General features: G+C 38.4%; 1 protein-coding gene across 1 annotated transcript; it reads right to left on the reverse strand.

Moving 5' to 3' along the window:
* Positions 1 to 1,068: 1,068 nt before the first annotated feature.
* LOC109019629 (pre-mRNA-splicing factor SPF27 homolog) lies at positions 1,069 to 4,838 on the reverse strand. Its single transcript, XM_019001970.2, has 7 exons — positions 4,429 to 4,838; positions 3,373 to 3,548; positions 2,617 to 2,700; positions 1,792 to 1,861; positions 1,565 to 1,698; positions 1,425 to 1,483; positions 1,069 to 1,284 (listed from the first exon to the last, which is right to left on the reverse strand). Exons 1-6 carry the CDS (start codon positions 4,675 to 4,677, stop codon positions 1,432 to 1,434), a joined length of 765 nt encoding a protein of 254 aa, XP_018857515.1. The 5' UTR covers positions 4,678 to 4,838; the 3' UTR covers positions 1,069 to 1,284; positions 1,425 to 1,431.
* Between the last annotated feature and the right edge of the window lie 17,173 nt (positions 4,839 to 22,011).

Genomic DNA, 22,011 nt, shown 5'->3' on the forward strand with positions numbered 1-22,011 from the left:
CTTTTCATTAGAGGGTGTAATCTCCAATGATTGTTTGCACCCATGAAGTGTTGAACCTTGGACCTTGAATGGAGTGATACCCAAGACCAAAGCCTTCACCACTTAGGCCAACCCTTTGGGGTTTGTTAAATATTATTTTTGTCTCAATTGTCTCTTCATTTTGCATGATATTTTACATTTTAAGATGATATCAGAACAAGTTAAGAGATACTTCATTTCCTCGATCTTCTTGGTACTTGTATGGAGTCCTCATGTGAGTGTGATTTGCTGCATCACACTTTTATGAGAAATCAATGGGAAGCTAAGTTGTCAGTTTTCCTATTGGTGGATATAAAACAAGGTTTCTATACCACGTCAGGACCAAAGCTAAACCTTACCGATCATTTTAACTACATTAATGTATATCGTCCATCAACATCAGAGGATATACATCACAACTTTTCAATATCTCAAGGATACAATGGGTCAAAGTTAGTGGTTTGGAGTGCATAAGACAAAATAGTTGGCAGTTTGGAATGATAATGCAAAAAGAGGTAGTTTGGAGGTGTAAAGTATAATTCTCCATATACTTGTAAAAAAAAAGTATAATCCTCCATATTTACACATCTTTTACTAGAATTTTTCCATATAATTTCCCAATAATGAGTCAAGTTTCACACAAACCTAATATAGCCACTTCAATTTGAATGGTCAATAAGAGATGGCATAACAGGTAGACCATCATCAGAAGGCACCCTATACTCCACTCCCTCCACCGCCCCTTTTTTTGGAAGTAATATTCCACCCAAACTAGAAAGTAGCTCCAATTTGGGACGCTAAGCATGGATGCTGTTAAACTCGTCTCCTGAGCCAAGCATATGAACCAATGTTTAATGGCTTGAGTTTAGCTCGATAGCCCCTCTATTTTTTTGTTCTTTTTAATTGCACTTAGCTCGAGCAGGCAGGAGCTCGGCTCGGCTCAGCAAGCAATCCTATTCATAAACTCCTAGTTCAACCCTCTAGTAAGACAATAGGGACGGGTTATGGGTATCTTGACGACTGTTATATATTACTTCTCTATCGGGTCAATAAAAATGAGTGTCTAAACACTAATCTGGTTGAAACCACTGAAAATAGATCAATGCATTGATAATACAAGAAACAATTCATATATCAAATTCTTAAGTCCTAAAGTAGCAAAACTAATACTTATAATAGATCAAGAATGCCATCTCAAAGCAATGTTCTGATGTCACTTGGAGTCTTCATCTGGTATTCTTTTTTCTCATTGCGACAGATACTCCCCTAATCATTATTCCAGACAACAATTATAGAGAACAATCGAGGAAAACAAAATAATTAACATATATGAAATCTTAGGAACAAATAATAGAGGCCATAGCACCAAATCTAAGAAAAATATGATATCAGGAAAGAGAGCATACCCGATCATTATGAATGCAACACAGAACCATTTTGTAAATCAGCTTCCAGGTTCCAGCCTCTGAAAGGAAAAACATGAATAAGTTTTGAAACTAACATAAGAGAGAAGGAAACACATAAAAAGTATGCATATTGATATAACCTCTCCGATGCTTCTTTCCTCAGTTCTTCTATATGATTTTCAATCGTAGTACATGCAGTTTGAATTTGAATATTTTTCTGACAAAGCTCCTTCCATTGTATGGACAAAGCACTAAGCTCATACGCAGTATTTTGCTGATGATTCAAAGAAGGAAGCTTATTTATCATATTTAAATGCAGCAAAGAATTGAGAAACAAAATTAGATGGGACAAAGACAGTTGAATCACCTGATGATATTTTCTTTCACGGTTCACTGTTTCAATCTTTTCAGTTTGTTCCTGAGCTAATTTTTGCGTTCTGGAAAATGATGATACAAGTAAAAATAAGAAAATGAGTAAGACATGAATTGAGAAGGGAAGGGCATCAAGTACTATCATATTAATCCAACATAAAGCTGACAACACCTGCACTATAACATCAAAATTTACCTTGTTCATTGAAAGAAGGCACCATTGCATTAAGCATATATGATATTCACATGAATTAAGAGAAAAAAAGAATGCAGTCCCCAGTACAAGTTTATTTATGCCATGAAAGTCAGAATTATAGCTAATCAACTTAAGCTGCATCATCACAATTGATGCAAACTATTAGTTAAAGATGTACAGGTTGAGATGAATTGGGGCACTACAATCAGCTTCAGTTCCCTAAAGTCCTTAGGTCAGAGATTAAGCACAAAACATTGGAAAAATACACCAAGGAGCTCACAATATGATCCAAAGGAAACATTTGGGCTAAAAGTGTCTAAATTCAGCTGAAGCACACAGTTAACTAGAGGAGCAATATGTCAGATGAAGAAGAAACCACCACAAGCCTGACCTAAGCAAGATACCAGCGGGAGTGTCAAATACATTTAAAAATACTCCCATTGCAAAACTATAGAATTTTAGTATCCTGGCTCATAATACCAAGCTTTTGAGTTGCATGATATTTGAGAGTGAGTGAACAAATTAACATAATCAATGAAACACGGGTCACTGAAGCAGAAAGAGTCAATTTCTACAATGGAAGCAAATGATTATTACACTGCATATGGAATCTTCCAAACAAACCTTGACAGGAATACTTCCAATCGTTGAATGAACTGCTTCCAGAGATCTGGACCATATTTGACCATCAGGTCCAAATTTTCTAGACTGCAAAGAAACCATTTTATTAATAATAAGTAAAATAACCTACATTATGGTCTTAATAAAGAAGTTAATGATATATAAGACTCTGGTAGGCTAGGAGGAAGACGAACAAAATGTCAAAAAGGAACCTAAACTCCTCATTAAGTTCCTAGAATTAAAAGTAACTTATCAAAAAAGTAACTTATCAAAAAAATCAGTTCCTAGAATTAAAAGTATCATAGAAAAACAGTCACAAGGAGCCAGGCATTATTAATTACTTAGTCAAAAAGCCTAGCACGCTCAGGCGATGCTCTTGTACATGTCCTGTATACTTGGACTTATGCCTATTTTTATGATTAAAATATTGTTTATCGATAAAAAAAATTACTTAGACAAAAAGCAAAACCCTATTCCAACTATTTGAGCTTGGAGCAACCACAGGAAATTTCGCTTACACTCATCACAGTATGTACTGTGGGTATATACATCAAGCATTTTAGTTACCTTCAGCGAATCATTTCACCACTTATGTATTACAAAGCTTCTTTTCTCAAAATATGTGCTTGCACTCTTCCTTGTCCCCATGACAACATCATCTCTCATGGGAACAAAACAGCAATTATTTATACTCCAAACAGCAATAAAAATTCCATAGAGTTGTCGAAAATTTATCAAGAATTGCAATAACTACTACACCTGATCATTTGGTACTGTAGCAAGCATTGAGCTTTCTGAAGTGTCTGCTTCCAAGCTGTTTCATCGTTCCTTTTATTCATAGGTGGTGGTTCTAAATTATACCTCGACCTGTCAAGAGGCACGGGTGGCTTTCCAGCTCTCACGCGCTCATACTCTCTAGCAATCATTGGGTTATTCTGAGATTCAAAACTCCGCAATCAGGCATACTACTTTACATTCCTCACATCAATTTTTTAAGTGGCCATTTGGATTCATCTATAATGCTTATATGAAACATTGAACCATAAAAATTGACAGGAAACAGATAACAGAAGTTAAAATGCCGAAAAGAAACAATAATGTGTGAAGCCAAAGGCTTGAGTTGGAAGGTAAAGAGGAAAAAGCATTGCTGCCTCTTTTGTACATTAACACCGATGCTTATACCACGTAGTCTCATGTAATAGCGTTTGAAAATGGTTATAATAATAACAATACGATTTCTAGGAATCATGAACAATGGCCATATGATTTCCTACAAACCAATAACAAACTATATCTAAATGCGCCCACTAATTACAATTGGATAAAAAATAGAAGAATAAAAGACCAAATGCTCCATTAGTTCACTCAAGAAACACCTCAAAAATAAAAAAGAAATGAAAAACCCCAAACTTTATGTTTTGATTACAAATATCTCTGTAAATAGTTATTTTCGTTATTTGGTTTCTTTGACTTTGCTTTCGCTTCCTCAATTCTCTCAACAAACCAAACAGGTATAACCGACTCACACTCCAAGAGTCCAATTAACTTCCCCAGTTTTCTAAAACTCCATATTTTAATATTACACCGAGAATTTCTCTCCTTTTCTCTAGTTACCCAAGCAGCCAAACGATGAAAGAATTGAAAATTTCTCATTAAATAGAACATAGAATTTAACTTTCATCATGTTATTCCTTCTGGGGTATCACTAAAAAATTTATCTTCATTTATTTCTTCTTCGTCATCAATTTCTTGGCATCCAAACACTCAATAACAAAAAAAAAAAAAGGACCTTGTATCAGAGAAGCCAAGTGTTACCTCGAAATTGAACTTGGGCAGAGGAGGTAGGTCTTTGAGAAAGTCAGCAGGCTTCTTGGAGCTCCGACGCATCTCTTCCTCGACCAAACGGTCCACCTCTTCCTTGACTCTGGCGTTGCCGTAGTCGCCGTCGATGTACGGCAAGGCGTCGATGAGTTCGGCGCTCGATGATCCCGGCCAAGTGGGAGCCGAGGGCTGCGGCGGAGCCTCGATCATTAAAATTTCCCCGTTGCTATCGTGGTTCGCCATTGTTGCAGCACTAGCTCTCTCCAACTACTAACCTCGTAGAAAATTAATATTTAATGGACTACCGAATATGGAGGATGTGATGATTCTCTGCTTCTGTCCAGAATAGAAATGTTAAAAGTTGACAAATTGGAGGTGAATTAGGGCAGGAATGAAAGCTAGTTGATATGAAATTTTAAAAGTCAAATTAAATATTATTAGAATATTATTTTTTAATATTATTATTATTTTAAAATTTAAAAAAATTATATTATTTATTATATTTTATATAAAAATTTAAGAAAACAATCGAGTTTGGATAGATAAAATATTTCATCTATATACAATTTGGGTTGTGTCTAAGAGTTTTGTCTATTTAAATATTATATTTCATCTCTAAATTTTGAAAATATTCACTTAAATAAATAATAAATAAACAATGTAATAGTGACAATGAACAAATTAAAATAGTAAATGAATAATATAACTTGACGTGAACAATGTATGAACAGTGTTTAATAGTACATGAACAGTATAAAATCTCAAGGATTCTGGTACTCTATTAATACTGTGGGAATCCCACATTTTTCAAATCTTAAAAAGTTAAAACTATCTCATCTCATTTCACTATTCAAACATACATAAACTTTACAAACTATCTCATCTCATCTTAACTAAAAAAATCTTACTACTATTTAAAATATCTCATCTCATTTTATTTGAACTGTGTATCCAAATCGGGCCGTAATGATTAGATGAGATTAAAAATTTCTTTTATCCAAACTTAGCTTACTCTTAGATCTATAATGATAAGAGAAATACAATTTAATATATCTTAACAAATTTCATTAGTTTATGTGATACCAACGTTTTATATTCTACGCCTATACTATTCACGTGACATAAATTGATTTATAAGTTTAAAATTTTAAAATTTATATTTCAAGTCAAATCATGTCACATAGATAGTGTGTGATAAAGACTTTTAAATAAAATTATTTTAAAGATAAAAAGAGTTTAATAATCTAATGTACTATAGCAAATCTTACTATATAAATTTATGAGTTTTCTTTTATGAAATTTATCAGTGAACTAACACTTCTATTAAGAAATATTATGTAAACTAGGGGTGCTACCCGTCCCCTACGGGGCGGGGGCACCCCTTCCTAGCACCCCGCCCCGCATGGGTCTGGGGGTGGGGTTTTCACCCCCGTTCTCTGCTCCCGGGATGCGAGGGCGGGGTCGATTCCCAATCCACCCTACCTCTTTTCACTTAAAAAAATACTATATTTATTTGATTTAAAAATTATTTATAAATATAAAAGTAATTAAAAATACATTTTTATATCAAAATTATAAATTTAAATTTTATAAATATGACTATAATTTAAAAATTATGTAATTTTTAAATTTGCTAGTACATATTTTGTATAAATTGTATGAGCTGGAAGTTGAGATAGACTAGAAAAGGAACCATTAATACAGGTTCCCCCAAATTAGCTAGATCATATGTTACTTTATTTCCTTATCTAATACATGCATAATTTTAAAAGACATAAATGAATGTAAAAAAAGGATGCCTTTTTATATGAAACTTGTGGCAACATGTCGTAGGAATGATACAGAAACTCCTCTACCCGTCCATGATGATTGATACAAAGTTAGACTCGTGCACCCGAAATCACAACATCATCGAACCATTCAAACTCAACATCTCAAAATTATAGTGTAAAGATTGAAAAATAAGCATGCTATTTTAATGAAAAGAAATGGGAAAGTTACCGAATATGCAAGGCTAAATCTTACAACTTACTCATGACATTTACCCTACATTCTCAATATAGTTTTAGAAGCTAACCTACCTCAACAGTATTTTAAAATACTACGACAGTGCTGATGCTGCTCCCTCCATTGCTCTCTTTAAAGCTACTTGTCTTTTTCAAAGACTCTGATTCCAAAGAAACTTCAACACTTACGATCTCAAAAGTGAGATTTTGTCCATTGTCTTAAGGGTGCTACCCGCATGGTGCGGGGTGGGGGCACCCCCTCCCTGCCACCCGCCTAACCCATTGTCTAAAAATTTTTTTACTCTAAAAATATTTTTTAGACCTAAATTATAATATAATTTAAAGTATAAATTGAAATTTATACATTAAAAAAATATAAACTTATAGAGTTATATTTTGGATTACCCTAGTAAGTCCCATATTGCTTAACCATCACTATTGTATTGCCTTGACCTCCTATATAATGGTTGGCCTAGGAAGCCAAGGCAATCCATTAACTTGAAATTGAATTCAAGTTTTTAACAAATTGTATATATCTATATACAATATATTTATATAAATTATTTATATAAATATTAAAAATTATAATTTTTTATGTTAAAAAGGGGAGGAGTGCGGAGTGGGGGTGCGGGCGGGGGCAGGGCCCCGCTGGGGTCAATCCGCCCCTGCATGGGGTGTTCCATGCGGGGGGCCAGGGCGGATGGGGGCGGGGCCCCTTTGCCCACCCCTACATTGTCCAATCCTCATAGGGTGGGACCATCAAGTGTTCTTTTGACGCACTTTTAACTCCATACATGCTTGAATAGGAGTCTTTTAGAGCTTGTTTAGGGAGTGAGATAAGATGAGAATTTTGTAAATAGTAGTAAGATAATTTGTAAATAGTAATAAGATAGTTTGGGTTGAGTAGTTTTTGGATTTTGGAAAAGGAAAGAGAAAAAATTGAATTAAAAATATTATAAAGTTAAAATATTATTAGAATATAGTTTTATAATATTATTTTTATTTGAGGATTTGAAAGTTGAATTTTTTTTTATTTTTTATTTTAAAGTTCGGAAAAGTTGTAATGATTACTTTGAAAATTTTGTATTTGAATTATGTTTGGGAGAGAGATGAGATGAGAATTTTGGGATGAAATCTATTTTCAAACAAGCCCTTCTCAGCCCATCTGCAGGATGACAGACAGACTGACGAAACAAAGGCACGCACGTTTATGCGGCTTGCCTTGCTCCTAATCTACAGTCCTTTCCCAAATAATGGTCTCCCACGTGGCCATTGGACCATACCTTTGGGTTTAGATGATATGGCTTGCAAAGTTGTAATCTGTTTTCCGCAAACTCAATCCATATGTGACTTTTTAGGTGGAGTATGGTCCTCTGCATACGACACTGCTGTCTTCTGAGTATTTTCGTGTTATCCCAAAAAGCCCCTATGTCTGTATGAGTTTTGTCCTTTACCATTGCTCATCTTACACTTGTAACTTGCCCTCTACCTAGCCTTTCTCGCCATTGTATGGTTGGCATCTCTTCTTACTTTAGCGGTTTCGGGTGACAAATCCTTTGTTTCACCCTGTGCTTAGGCGTGTTAGCCTGACCTTCTACATAGGGTTGCTCACCTTATCTTTGGACTAGCTACACTCTGCATGGCACCGCTGCCTCATATTTCACATTATCAAGGAAAGACTCTTTTCTTTATCTTCTATTTGCTTTTAGAAGGTGGTCTGTCCCATTGCGTGGGTGTGGTCCTCGCATCCTCCACTCATTGTGTTATGTGAGGAAACATGTATCACGACATTTTATGAAAGATTACGATTTCATTTGAAATCTATGATATGATAAGACAAAAACGTATGTTTGAGGAGATTTTCCCTCAGCCCATGAAATTTCCTAGGCCCAACCAATAGGGAGGGGACTCGTTAGAAGACAAAATATTAGAGAAGAATGAGGGACAAGAAGGGACTAGAGACATGAAGGTGTGATGGAGATGAAAGAAAGGTTATCCACAAAGCCACTAGGAGGGTTAGGCGTGCCAAGGCTAGGAGGGTGGCTTTGGGGTGCTTGCATGGCTTGGACGGTGAGGCTTTGGGCGCACAAGGCAAGGGCACGGAGGACCAACCGCTTGCCACTTAGAGGTTGATCGAGTTGTTGGCAAATCCCTTGAATTTAGGGGATGAGGCAAATCCCTTGATTTTAGGGGATTGAGCGATTTAGAGGATGATGACTGAGTTGTACTTCTTCAAATTAGGAAGTTTATCCATTTGTTATTTAGTTAATTTGTTTCTTTTATTTTAGGAGTTGTTGGGATTGTTTTCTTAATTTTAGAAGTTTGATTTGTTTTGGGATTGTGATTTCAAAAGAAGTTGTTAGAGGGAATAATTGGGGGAAGGCTAGCCGAACCCTAATACTATTTATTTCGGTTTTGCATTGTAATTGAGGATTATGCTATTTTCAATAAAAGTGAAGCTTATACTTTGTCACCCTAATTTTCGAGAATTGAGTGCTAACCCAAGTTAGTCTTGATTTTCATCTTCCAACCATTCGGATCTTGGTGTTGCCTCAAGGTAGCCCTTGATCCATCCATCCAACACAACTGTAAACATTTGAGCGCGAGTGAGGCTTCCATCAAGGTGTTAGGAGGCATCAGAAAGTAATGTCAGGATAGGAAAATGAGAGATTTGATATAAAGTAAAGAAAATCAAGGTATCAGGAGAGAAAAAATAGGAAAGTGACTTAAAGCAAGTGGGGGGCAGGCGATAAAAGGCAAGAGGAACCTAAGGATGGGGAAGGCTATCTTTTCGGGACGACTTCAACTTCTTCTGACTTGTAGAATCTTTTTCAACCTGAGAGCAAAACAAAAAACTTCTTCCACAGCGAACAGATCTACAACTTTCTTTGTATAGTGAGAAATGTGAGGCTATGAGAGACTGTAGACTAGCTTATTATGGTGGAATCTCCCATCTCCAAATTTTCGTGGACGTAGACTTAGTGCAGAACCACGTAAATCCGCGTGTTCATCTCTATATTTTTCTGCATTTAAATATTTTTAATTGTCATGGATGTACAAACTGACACCATACAGCTGCACCGAATCACTGTCGAGGGCTCCATACAACACTGATGGAGGCCCAGCACCTCACAGTGCATCCCGGGAATGAATCTATCTTCCCTTTCGGACTGTACACATTTTTTGACATTAACAGTTGGCGCCGTTTGTGGGATCAAGATTTTTTATATCGAAAACAGAAGAAGAATGATTTTCCAGGGCACTAAATTATCTCCGAAGGAGTAGAAGAAACTCTTCTAGATAAGTATCTTCAATCTTTCCACTTTTATTTTTATGAAAAACACCACTGCAAAAAAGAGGCGATTAAAAGTGCACTACACTTTTTATATATTTAGCATGAAAGGCCGGGAACCAAACTTCCCGGAACGTAAGTGCACAGTGGCATGCACGTTCAAACTGTGCATGGCTCGCACGGTGCCATGCATAGTGCATACGGGTGCACTTTGTTGTGCACCCGGGAAGCTCCCCGCCCCCTTGTCACAAGGAGCTCGTTGACCCGCCAGCGACCACCACATGGGTCACCAACAATTTCTGTTCGGCACCAGTGGCCCCCACCTGTTGGCTGTCCTCTCCTTCTAAGCTGCGCAGAAGGCACACAAAAAATGCGCCCTGTAGGCCATGGCCCCATCGTGGCGTAACCAAGGGGCTGCGCCAGTGGTCACCAAATGTACTGCTAGAGTTGTCTATCGCCATGAAGACGGTCCGTGACCACCACCGCCCGACGGAGGCTCCACTCCGTGACACGTGAACGAGGCTGCCCTTGACTGAGGTTACCTCGGCCCAGTCATCTCTATTTATTTTTTACATTTAAATATTATTCATCGCCATGGATATACGAACTGACACTGTATAGCATACAAAACTGATCGAGGCCCAACGCCTCTTAGTGCGTCCCTAGAATGAATCTCTCTTCCATTTTGGACTGTGCATGTTTTTTGACGTTAATAGTTAGTGTCGTCTGTGGGATCGAGATTTTTTATATCGGAAGCAGAAGAAGGATGATTTTTTGGCGCGTTAAATTATCTCCGAAGGGGTTGATGAAACTCTTTTAGATAAGTATCTTCAATCTTTCCACTTTTATTTTTATGAAAAGTACTATTGCAAGAAGGAGGCGATTAAAAGTGCGCTACACTTTTTATATATTTAGCATGAAAGGCCGGAAACCAAACTTCCTGGCACTTAAGTGCACAGTGGCATGCACGTTCAAACTTGCATGGCCCGCACAGTGCCTTGCATAGTGCATACAGGTGCACTTCATTGTGCACTCGGGAAGCTCCCCGCCCCCTCACTGCGAGGAGCTCAATGACCCACCAGCGACCACCACATGGATTGCCGAAGATTTCGGTCCAATGCCAGTGGCCCCCACCCGTGGGCCGTCCTCCTTGTCTGAGTTGTGCACGAAGGTGAACGAAAAATGTACCCCGTAGGCCACGGCCCTACCGTGGGCAAACAGGGGGTTGCGCCGGCAGTCACCAAACTTATTGCCAACGCCATCTATCACCATGAAGACGGTCCTCAACCACCACCCCCCGACGGAGGTTCCATTTCGTGACATGTGAATGAGGCTGCCTGTGATTGAGGTTACCTCGGCCCAGTCACACCGTAGCACGGTGGGGGTGCCGGCAACCACCATATGGACCGCCATCATTTTTTGTCCCCCACCTGAGCACTGCCTTTGCCCCGGTCATATAATGGCCAGCGGCGGCTTGAAGTTGCACACCAATGCGTGGAGCATACACGACCACTCCTCGACCTTAGGACACCGTGAGCAGGACCACAACCAGCTCATGGCAGCATCCTTCTCCTCTCCCACGGCCAACCATCTCGGTCACAGACTCTCTAAGGGCATAACTACTCCACGACCCTTCTCCGCAGTGCCTCTCCACGACCAGTGGATGCACTCCTCGGCCACACCACAAGCAGGAACTCCACGGCTTCCTTTACACGTCGGCCATGCTTGGTGGGTAAGACCATGGCCACTACACGTCAGCCATCCCCTAGTGCACAGACTGCACAGATGTGGTCTACTTGTCGGTTGGCTCATGGGTAGACTCACCATGCTGACTCCATTCCATGGCCTTGCACGATGTTGACGTCACTCCATGGCCTTGAGATCGATGCCACAACCACGTAAGCCAAGGTTCTCCTTTCCACGACCAGTGGATGCACTTCACGACCATGTGCATCATGGATAGCGGCCAAAGACATCCAGACCCCACGACCAGAGCACTTGTCACCAACAACTCATCAACCGCCTGCTCTTCATCTGCTCGAATTAACCTCATCTGTGTAAGTTGCCAAAAAAAAAAAAAGAGGAAGAAATGGAATTGGAAATAAAAATGGGGAGCGAGGAAGAGAAAAAAAAAAAAAAGGAAAATAACGGCAAGCAACTTTGGTCAAGTAGTGAACAAATAGCAGCGGGCAAAAAAAAAATGAAACAAAAAAAGGAAAGCAAAAAACGGAAGTGGAAATAAAAATGAAGAGTAAGAGTGAGGAAGAGAAGAAACAACAAAACAACTGCGGGCAATTTCGGTCAAGTTGGGCAAAAATTAGTCGTGGTAGCTACACGCTATGGTTTGTCTCCTTAAAAACTTGTGTGAATTCTATTTTACTATCGCAATTATTTCCTGTGGTGTGAAATACCAATTATGCAACCCAGCACGACATCTTCAATTAGTGTAACCTGCAACGACAAAATTAACTAAGTTTCATCAAGAAAGTCAACTCTACTAAACGAGAACTCCATCAACAACTTAGCTCCCAGCGAGGTAAAAAGGGAAATGTAGGCCTACAAAGTTACCTTATCCCTCTTGCGGAGGAGTGCGGGTTGGTCCTTGGTCCCCCGAAGACAAAAATTTACTTTCCTCATAAGTGTCAACAGGCGGGAGCGGGTTCAGTAACAGACTACCCTAACGACTTACCTCCCTATGGGATAACAAAGTGAAAGGTAGGCCTAAAATGTTGCATTGTACCTCCCACAGTGAAGAGTGGGATCAGCCTCACGGCTCCCCGAATGTATTACCCTGGCCTCCGCTGTGACGAAGTGTGGGATCAGCGCTAGCCTAACCCAAACCTACCATTTCCTGTGATGTCAACGGCGGAAGCGAGTCCAGTAACAGACTATCCGAACAACTTACCTCCTCACGAAGGATGATAGGTGAGTAGGCGACTCACCCTCCTCGTCTAGGAGAGCGGAACCAGCCTCGAGGCAGCTCGAATAACTTACCCCGACCCTCATCATGGTTAAGGGGCAGATCAGCCACATTGTTGTCTGAATTACCTCCTCGTGGGGCAATAGAGGAAAATGTAGGCCTTAAATGTTGCCTTATGCTTCCCGCGATGGAGTGCGGGTTAGTCCTCAACTACCCAAAGAAAAATGTTTACTTTCCTCGTCAACGTCAATGGATAGGAGTGGGTTCAGTAGCAAATTGCCCGAACGACTTACCTCCTTGCGGGATACTATAGGGAAAGATAGGTCTTAAGGTTGCCTTATCTCTCCCACAGTGGAGAGCGGGATCAGCCTCACGATTGCCTAAATAACTTACCCCGGTCCCTAAGAGCAAAACACAGAACTTCTTCCCCAACGAATAGATCTACAACTTTCTTTGTACAGTATGAAATGAGAGGCTATGAGAGACTTTAAATAAGCTTATTATGGCGGAATCTCCCCTACCAAACTCCCATGGATGTAGGCCTAGTGTCGAATCACGTAAATCTGTGTGTTCATCTCTCTTTATTTTCTACATTTAAATATTGTTCATTGCCATGGATGTACGAATCGACACCATACAGCCGCATTGGACCACTGCCAAGGACTCCATACAGCACCAATCGAGGCTAGCGCCTCTCATACGTCCCAAGAATGGATCTATTTTCCCTTCTGAACTATGTGCATTTTTTAACGTTAACAGTACGCATGCTTGATCATGGAAGTATGAATGTTAAAATACATAACGGCCTATGCTATGATATGAAGACGGTACCATATGTTATGGGTATATTGCATTGCCAGGTTGTACATGCTGATAGTGCACCTAGTGTGCACCTATGTTATGATATCAGAATCTACTTAAATTCACTAACCTAACTCACGGGGGTTGACAATGGGTAATGACCTATGACAAGTGAAAAGGTAAGTTAAAGAATTTCATGCACAGTTCAAGTTCATGTCCATGTTATTTACGTATGTAACTATGAGTATGTATGTTTTTCAAGAAACCTTATGTTTTATTACTTTTATTATATGATGTGTTGATTATTGAGTATTTGATTTATTTTTGTATATTTTTATGCTTTAACCTCCCCAGGTGAGGTTCTTTATGAGGCAAGAGCTGTAAGATATGACTTGGCCTAGGAAGGCGAGGCTGAGGCGTAGACAGTTTATGACATGCTGAGTTTTATGATTTCTTGTTTTAACAAGTTAATTGATTAAACACATGAGACATGATTGATTTTAATAAGTACTTCCACATATTCTTTTCTGGATTTTAAGTATTTTAATAAAGATTAACTTTATTTATTTATGGAATATTTTGTATCAAGCGCATCATTAAGAAGAAAAGTTAAATTAAGTTTAGTAGCACATTGGTTCCCTAAAATTTTTAAAAATAACTTTATTGGAGAATGAGGTGTTACACAACATGTCCTCCAAAGTTTGGATTGTCCTTTCCGATTTTCCGTTGGTCTGTGGATGGTATGCACCATTGAACCTTAGCTTGGTGCCCATCGCTGCTTGCAACTTCTCCAAAAATGAGACGTAAATCTCACGTCTCGATCTGATACTATGGTCTTGGGCACTCTGGGAAGTCTAACTATTTCCTTTATATACAACCGAGTAAGCTTACTCAGGGTGTTCAAGGTCGTAATTGATAGAAAGTGGGCACTCTTGGTCAGTTTATCCATGATTACCGAAGTCGCATCCTTACCACTTGGGGTTTGGGGCAATCCGACCATTAAGACCATAGCTACATCCTCCCATTTCCACTCTAAAATGGGTAAGGGCTGCAAATTCCCAATCGGTGTTTGATGCTCTACTTTTACTTTCCTACACATCGCACATTTCTCGATGAAGTGGACGATATTTCATTTTATTTCATTCCTACCAGAAACCTTTCTTGAGATCCCGATATATCTTTTTGCCTCTAGGATGTGCTGAATAGGGCGAGTAATGAGCTTTGGCTAATATTCTTTCCAAAATTTTTGAATTAGCCTATAAAGTTCCATTCTCACCCAAACTAAAATGAAAGGGTCCTTTTCCTTTTTGGACTTTTTGCAGGATCTCTAGTAGCTTTGGACCCTTGCTCTGCTGGCGTGTTAGTTCATTGAAGTCACTCACTCTTAATTCCTGCATCGCAGTGAGAATTTCCTCATGTGGTGAGTCATTCACTAGCAAATGCCTCACTCCTTCAAGTAGTGAATCCACACCTGTAGAACCTCCTACGTCCTTTAACCTAGACTTGTGATTCAACATATTGGTGACTAAATTAGCTTTTTTTGGGTGATACTTAATCTTGCACCGATAGTCTCTAGCGATCTCTATTGTCTCATGTTGAGGTTCTTCTGGATGAAGAGATGCTTCAAGCTCTTATGATCCATGTATACTTCACACACCAATTGCTGCTAACTCCATATCTCGAGTGGGATAGTTCTTCTCGTGGTCCTTCAATTGCTTAGATGCATAAGCCACTACCATTCCTTCTTGTATTAGGACACATCCTAGTCCAGATTTTGATGCGTCACTATATACCACGAATGGTTTGTGGGTCTTTGGTAATGCTAACACAAGGGTTGTGTTTAACCTTCTCTTTAGTTCTTCAAAAGTCTGCTCACACTTCTTGGTTCAAATGAATTTGGCATTCTTTCAAGTCAACATGGTAAGAGAATTTGATAATTTTGATAATCCTTCCACAAATCTCTTGTAATAACCAGCTAAACCCAAGAAGCTCCTAACCTCATGTACCGTGGTAGGACGCTGCCAATCCATGATTGTCTCGGTCTTACTCGGGTCTATTGTAACTCTTTCCCTATATATAACGTGACGAAGGAACTTAACTTCCTCTAACTAAACTCTCACTTGTTGAGCATGGCGAACAACTGATGTTCCTTAAGCTTTCCTAGTACCAGCCTTAGGTGATTGTTGTGATCCTCAACATTCTTGGAGTACACTAGGATATCATCTATGAAAACCACCACAAACATATCCAAGAATGATTTGAACACCTTATTCATGATATCCATAAATACTACTGTAACATCCCGCCTAATTAACCATTAGATTAACCCTTAAGCACTCTAGATTAGGTTTTTAATCATGGGTTAGTTACTTATATTAAGGTTTATAGTGAGGTTAGTCTTAATCTTGGTACTTAGTGTCATTAAGTTAAGGATTTGAGAGGCAAGCCCAATAGTGATCTTAGTGAGGTTTTTTAGGATCTTAGAGTATTCATGGTCCTAGCCCAAGAAGACTTGAACCAAGCCCTTGGGAAATCAAGACTAGTTTTAGCCCAAGCATAAGGAAGGCATAAGGCCTTTGGGCCAAACTTGCTATAGAATGGACCCATGGCCCATTAGGCCAAGTCAAATCTTTTCAAGCCCATTTTAGTGGATCTTGGAGTTTGCTTTTAACCCTACAAATTAGGGGTGAGCAGCGGGGCTCTGCACCCCACTGCACCGCCCTGTTCCCCCCGACCCTGCCCATGTGAGGTGGGGGTTCTGTTCCACTTATGCGGAGTTATCACAAACGAGCTACCTTTTCAGTTTGTGGAGGGGAGAGGATTCCAAGAACTTTTTCGAGAATTGAAACCTAGATTTACACTTCCTTCTCGCCACATTGTGGCAAACGATATTAAAAAAATGTACAAAAAAGATAAAGATGTTTTAAGGAGCCAATTGGCGGGTTTGATAGTTTGCCTCACTACTGATACTTGGACTTCTGTCCAAAATATGAATTACATGTCTTTGACTGTTTATTTTGTTGATTCTGATTGGATTCTTCATAAAAAGATTATTAAGTTTTGTCAAATAACTGATCACAAGGGTGAGACGATTGGGAAGGCCTTGGAGGCCACAATAAAGGAGTAGGGGTTGACACGGGTTTTGATAGTTTCGGTTGATAATGCCTCTTCTAATGATGTTGCCTTGGGATATCTGAAGACTTATCTTAGAGAGGCAAATAAGACATTCTTGGGTGATGAATATTTGTATATTGGATGTGCTGTACATATCTTGTATATAATTGTGACTGAGAAGTTGAAAGATGTTGATGACTCGGTTGCACGAGTTAGAATGGCTATGAAATTTGTGAGGTATTCTCCTTCTAGATTGGAGAAATTCAAGGTTGCTATGAAAACTGTGGGTATAACATTGAAGAAGGGTCTTTGTACTGATGTTCCTACCAGATGCAACTCAGCCTTTTTGATGTTGAAGGAAGCCCTAGAATATAAGGCAGCCTTTCAATTATTGGGTGATGAAAACATTCAATATGTCAAATACTTTGATGAGCATGGGGGATTTGGAAAGCCTAATGATGATGATTGGGTGGTAGTTTCTACTTTTGTTGATTGTCTCAGACTTTTTTACGATGTCACATTGAAGTTATCTGGTTCTTTGGACCCTACATCCCATGAGTTTTGTCAACAAATATGCAGGGTCAAAGAAAAATTAGACGACATGTGTAGGGGTTCTAATCTAAGAATGAGGGGGATGGCATTGACCATGAGGGTCAAATATGGCAAGTATTGGTGAGATTTGAGTAAACTAAATATTTTGTCATATGTGACTATTATTCTTGATCCCCGTCTGAAAATTTCAGGCATGTTATATGATTTGAAACTTGCACACGATTAGGCATGGGTTGATCTTATTGGTGATATGGTCTGAGATACCCTGACTAAATTGTATGATGACTTTAATGCGATTAAGGGTGATACTGCATCTACTGCACCTACACCTGCCCCAATGCATCCTTCAAACATAGGGCCAATAAAGAAGTGTAGATTGGCGTGGACAAAGACTCTCGTACAGAATCTCACACTAGTTCGTCAATCTACGGAGGTGGTTACGAAGTTAGACAACTATTTTTCAAGGGATCTTATTCAAGATGATGATGATTTTGATATATTAGGATGGTGGAAGGCAGCAGCAAAGAAATATCTCATCCTTTCTGAGATGGTTCGTTGTATTTTGGTCAGCCCTATTAGCACCGTTGCCTCAGAATCAGCCTTTAGTACCGTATGGCACATATTGGATCATTTTCGTAGTTTATTGTCCCCTACAAGTGTGGAGGCATTGATATACACATAGAGTTAGATGATGGGAAATGATATTCATGTTCCGGATGTTTTAGATTTTAAGGAGATCAACGAGGAGGGTGGTGATCAGTCTGGATCTAGACTACCTGGTAATTGTTATTTTTATTTTATTATTTTGATTTATTTATATTCATTTCAATTTCATCAGTATTAATTGATGTAGCAAAACATGAGACGACTCAGACGACGTCTACCTTCGCTGCAATATAAATATGTGCTCAAGCCTCAAATCTTAATGAGTTAATAAAAAGACTACCTGCTCGGGCTACCCCAAATATCACAATCAAAGACTCAAACAACTCTATCTTTAGATTTTTAAAATATTGAAATTTGAATCATTTGTACGTATTATGTATTCAATTATTTGTAATTTTGATACAATGTCCCTTGGACATTTTTAAGTTTGTAATTTTGTAATTGTTTAGCCTTTAAATTTTGTAATAACTTAGTTATTATTATTAGTTTATTAGGTAGTAGACTAGTAGTATGTAGTAGTACTTCATTTGCTCTAAATTAGTAAATTTGTATCATGTGTATATTATTTTTATCCATGTATTTTTTTTTTAATCTGGTTTTTTAACTTTGTTTTTTTACTTCTAATTTTATGGGCCCAAAATGGCCCAGAAGTTGTTTTGGGCCTAAAAGAAAAAGCTTTTGGGTCATTTTAGCAGTTTCTAAACAAAAATAGCCCAGTAGGGGGGGCAAACGGATTGATCCCTCCACCCCACCCCGTTATCCGGGATATGGTACCCCGCCCCCGCACTCTAAGGGCAGGGGACAAGGAGGAAATCATCTCCCTCGCCCATGCGGGGGCAGGCAGCACTCCTACTACAAATCTAGAGATGAAGACCTTCTCATTCAAGCCCAAGAGTCCATAAGCCATGAACCCACACACTTGGTCCTTTTCAAGCCCACAAGGCCTAAAACCATGTTTGGGTTTATTTCATCATTCAAGATCAAAAGCTCAATACATCACACCATTGGTTTTCTTAAGCCCAAATCATACCATAAGTACCGAAATTAAGTTTTGAGAATTGGTTAAGACCATTAACCATCATACTTAAGGTTAGTGAACTTAAGCCATGCTTTGAAGCTTAATTGTGTTTTTTCTTAAACCTTTTAATTCAAATTTTCTTAAATTAATACTCCATTAAACAAAGATTAGGCCCTATTAATACCTTAGTTAAACCACTCTACATGTTATTAAGAAAAAATGATATAACAAGCCTAAAGCTTGCATCAATCGGTTTTGTGCATTATCCTTTGTAATGCTTGGACTGTTTTGCCCTTGAGTCTAACATTTTTGTGGTTTTTCTTCAAGGGTAATATGATCCTTAAACACCTCATGAGACCCTCCCAAACCCATTTTGAGCCTTGGACCAATTTAGTTGCACAAACCAACTCAAAGAACCAAACCGGGTGCACCTTGGTCTAGTTTGTGTAGGAACCAATTGGGTTAATTTTGAACCAGCCTCCTACCATGGTTTCACCACCACCCCATGCCACCTCCTTCACCACCTAATCCCCAAGAGGTCTCATGACCATCATGAAGGATTTTGACTCAGTTTTGTTGCCCAAAACCATCCAAAACTGAACTGAATTTCTGCCACCTCGAAACTACCTTCATCCACCGGTTTCCAAGGGTGGTTTGAGGGATTTTCTACCACCCAAATGATGCCCCACGACCTGAACATCTCTACAAGACCATTGAAGCTACTGTGGAGAGGGAATCATGGTGGTTTCAGGCCACTATTCCCCATGCACAAGGTGACATAAGCCCATAGAAACAATCTGAAAAATTTCCAAACTTGTGCAACTCCCACTTCACCCAATCACCTTGCACGAAGGCCAACGCCTCCACCCCTCTTGAACCCTATAAATACCTCCCTTACCTCCTAATATCCTTCACACGTTAGCTCCAAGCTTGCTCTTGAGCCTTGAGAGTACTTCTCTCTTTTAGAGATCAAAAGAGTGAAACCGAGTGAGTTCTTGGTGAGTTCTTGAGTATTCTTGGAAGACCACTAAATTTGTAATTTTTCTTGCTTTTGATTTTAGTTAGAATGTCAAGTTTTGTTTCCAAGTGTTGGTACGAAATTTGGTTGAGTTTTGAGAAGGTTATCATGCTTAGTTTAAATCCGAGTCACTTAAGAGATGGTTTGAATGATTAAATGATTTTAAGTGTGAATTTAGCTATAACATGTCTTAAGCATGATTTGATATGATTTATCATTGTCTTAACATGACTATGAAAGGTTTAAATTGTGGTTAGAAACATGTCATGGTAGGTTTTGAATCTATCTTGTTTTGATCATCAAGCATGTATCGGTTTTGAACATATTGGTAATTAAGGATTTCTCAGCCATGATTAAGTGTTGGGATGAACTTGATTATCCAAGACTTAGCCGTCATTATGTCATTAAAGATGTTAGTGATCATTTTATATTAAATAAAATCTCATATGCATGCATTTATAGGGATCAATAGTTGAAAACACACTTAGACATCAATTAAAGTGCATGCCACCGGTTGGGACTGTTTGAGTAAGTTCTACTTTGATTTTTGAAAATATAAGGGCATAGATGGTTTTAGAATGCCAAAAATATGAAGTCCATGAAGTGTGGTTAAATTTGGAGTTCGTTTACAATTAGTGAAAATTTAGGGCCTAAATGACAATTTTTGAACGTCTAGGGCTATTTTTGCAAATATCTAATTTTTGAAGCCTTTGTTTATAATCCTTATCCATAGAATTATTAATCCTAATTCCTAACTTAGTATGCTCTGGATTTCAGCAGCTACGACGCTTTTTCAAATTACTCAGGAAGATTGTAAATTGGCCTCTGATTTACACCTTAATAGATTATTTATGAATTATTGATAAGTGTTTCATTCATACTTCAATTGTCATTTTGAGCATAAAATATCATGTTATATGATACATTGAGTGCATACTTACATGACATGTAATATTGTTTTATCATTTTTGCATATTACATCTATAAATGTCATTTTTGCATAGAAGCTTGCTACATATGCACATGTCATAAAATTTTTTTTTTAAGCATAGTTTAAAAATAATTTTTGTCACGACTCCAAAGATTAGGATGATAAATTATTCTAGTGGAACTCCGCTGTCCATTCTGAAGTGTTTAAGAATGGAGTGGTATCCCTGGGTTGACAAATAACAGTTAATAGGCTTTAAATGAATTCTTTTTAAAGAACGTCGGAGCGAAATCAATATGTTATGATACCTAATGGTGGTGGGTGTACACGTTATAATGTTATATTATATTTACTAATGCATTGAGAACGAGTCTATAGACAACGTAGTTTCAACGTGAATTGTACTACGGTCATCGGCAGGTACTCACACTGCATGTGGGGAATTGTGACATTACCACACGTTATGATGTTAATTGTGAATTGCTAATAATGATGAAAGTTTATGATGAAAGTCTATAATGAAGTAATGTTTTAAAAAATGATGGCAAAAATGTTTATTGAAAGAAAACCTGTATCTCTATTTTTCTTAAATGTTGAGGAATCTGGATGAGAGACATGCATATTGATTTCTCTGCATCTCATGCATTACATATTTATCATGGTTTATGTTTAATTTTATCTTTGTGCAAATTTGTTGTTTAACTTACTAAAATTTTGAGTAAATCTCACCCATTGTGGGACCACTATTATTCCACTTGGAATGATAAATAGAAGTTGTGCTAGGTGTTGAAGAGATTGAGCTAGATGGAGCATTGGATCCAATTAATTGAGGAAGAGCCGGACCTTGAGAGGAGACTGGATTTAATCCTGATGTTTATAGCCCAAGTCCTTCATGCTTTAGATCGAATGAAAAGAATGATTTGACTTTAACTCTTAGTTTTACTAAGTCTATGCTACGTTGATATTTTGAACTTAATGATTTCTAATGAAGTTATGATGTTTTTAGTTATTTTGGTGTATTTTAAACTTATATCTTTTATTCCAGCTGTGATTATTGCATACTGTTAGTTGCATATTATGATTACACTGCATATTAACTATCATGTACGGGGGTATGAAACCTTCTGTTGCATGGCCTGACGTTCTAAGTCTCCGTTCCATCCCAAGCGGAGGTTGGGGGTGTCACAACTGTTGGGGCATAAGCTAACCCAAAATGCACCATAGTAAACTCAAAATGACCATACCTCATTTAAAACGCAATT

The sequence above is a fragment of the Juglans regia genome, chromosome 6 (assembly GCF_001411555.2).
Source record: "Juglans regia cultivar Chandler chromosome 6, Walnut 2.0, whole genome shotgun sequence".
In the NCBI taxonomy this organism is placed as follows: domain Eukaryota; kingdom Viridiplantae; phylum Streptophyta; class Magnoliopsida; order Fagales; family Juglandaceae; genus Juglans; species Juglans regia.

Excerpts from the sequence above, each read along its gene's own strand:
- LOC109019629 (XM_019001970.2), bottom strand. The coding sequence starts at position 4,677 with ATGGCGAACCACGATAGCAACGGGGAAATTTTAATGATCGAGGCTCCG. Across the intron at positions 1,862-2,616 it reads TTGGAAGTATTCCTGTCAAG|AACGCAAAAATTAGCTCAGG; the intron begins GTTTGTTTGGAA and ends ATCATTTTCCAG. Across the intron at positions 1,484-1,564 it reads AGGAAAGAAGCATCGGAGAG|AGGCTGGAACCTGGAAGCTG; the intron begins GTTATATCAATA and ends TTTTCCTTTCAG.